The 1691-nt window shown below is 40.8% G+C and overlaps 1 protein-coding gene across 1 annotated transcript in view; it reads right to left on the bottom strand.

The window, feature by feature from the left end:
• Nucleotides 1-1691, bottom strand: part of LOC117944275 (guanine deaminase-like) — a 15972-nt gene that overhangs the window by 6764 nt on the left and 7517 nt on the right. Inside the window, 1 exon segment of the mRNA XM_034870935.1 lies at nucleotides 1403-1422. Within this exon segment, the coding sequence (XP_034726826.1) occupies nucleotides 1403-1422 (20 nt within the window).

The following is a 1691-nucleotide window of genomic DNA, read 5'->3' as shown; positions in this document are numbered from 1 at the left end:
TATCTACATTTCCCATTATTAGCAACCATTCATCCAATGTTCCAAAGGCACATTTTGTTTACTAATCTGATATTATTTAAAAAATCTAACTAAGAAAACATTAAACAACCCTTTTGCAATTATGTAAGCACATAATGTAATCTGGAGCCTGCTGCCCTGGTTAAAACAAACAAGGCAACTGATCTCAGCTGGGATTCTGTCTATAATGGAGTCCAATGGACATTTGTGAGTGACCCCAAACTTTTGACCGGTAGTGTGTATATATATGTATGTATATATATATATATAATATGTAGGGATATATCTGATAAATAAACTGAAAACTTTTCCCTACAACGCTCTAAAACGTTTTGTCTCGTCATGACTCTGTGGTCTGAATTGGGCTTAAAGGACCTAGGGGGTCCCGAGTTGACTCTTCTCTGGGATATGTTGTCATGCTAATCAAAGGGGACCAGTGTTATCGCAAACCCCTAATTAGTTTAAGATTGTAGTAGTTGGGGCACGCCGAAGTAAAAAGAAATCGCTATGTACATGTAATAGCACCAGACTCACTCTGCAGCATAACGAGGGTCCCGGCATGTGAACCCAAGCATTGACAACTTTGTACAGACAGAGCTGGTTTTATAATTTCAACAGGACTTATAGCCGTTATATATTCGGCTAGTTTATATATATATATATTATATAACATAAGATTTTATAAACTACATGTGTTTTGAGTGCAGAAATCTTCATTTTAGATTAAACCTGTAACTAAAGCTATCAGATGAATGTAGTGGAGTAAAAAGTAGAATATTTCTCTCTGAGATGTATAGGTGTAGAAGTGGAAAGTGGCGTGAAAAGAAAACACCCAAGTAAAGTACAAGTACCTCAACAGTTGTAGTTAAGTACAGTACTGGAGTAAATGTACTTAGTAAAAGTTCTCTGGAAAGCTGTCATAGATAAGACGACATTGGTGCAATAGCCTGTGTATCCTATAGCCGAATATGGAATAATTTTGTATGTTTGAATCTCCTTTTGTACTTTTTATACTGTATGATGTGTACCATGTGTTTATTAAAAAGATAGTTTGTGAAGACGTTACCGATCACGTTTACAGGCAGGCGCCATCTTGGGAAAACCAAAATCTAAATTTCATATTTTCAATGTTTCAAATGTGGCCACGGCGAATGAGTCACGATTGTTTTTGTTCCTCTCAGGTTCATCGCAGAGCTCTTGAACAAGAAGGTAAGATTCGATGAATAAATGAACACAACAAGGCAGCGGTTTTCCCTCCAGATGTTGAGACCCTCTGCTGTTGTTTGGGTAGTACCCTCTGGTGAGGCCGGTGGTGACGCCTCGCTTTGCTCCGTCCTGCACAGGAGCGCTGCTGGGACAGCTGGGAGAAATCGCCAAGAACAACAACCTGCACATCCAGGTGAGCTCACCGTGGCAACCACAACCAGGCCACCTCCACATGGGGGGCCGTTGGCAGGGAGACTGTTTAGTGTTGGACCTGTGGGGACATTGAACATCCTGTGATTGCACCACACCTCCGGCTCTGTCTGAAGGTTTAATACATGACCATAAATACAACAACAGGTTCGGGTCCAAGTCAAGACCGAGTCCAAAAGGGTTTGAGTCCAAGACAAGACCGAGTCCAAAAAGGTTTGAGTCCAAGACAAGACCGAGTCCAAAAAGGTTTGAGTCCA

Source organism: Etheostoma cragini, chromosome 5 (assembly GCF_013103735.1).
Source record: "Etheostoma cragini isolate CJK2018 chromosome 5, CSU_Ecrag_1.0, whole genome shotgun sequence".
Lineage (NCBI taxonomy): Eukaryota > Metazoa > Chordata > Actinopteri > Perciformes > Percidae > Etheostoma > Etheostoma cragini.
Note: the sequence above shows the minus strand (reverse complement) of the source record. Positions and strands in the feature narration are given on the sequence as shown.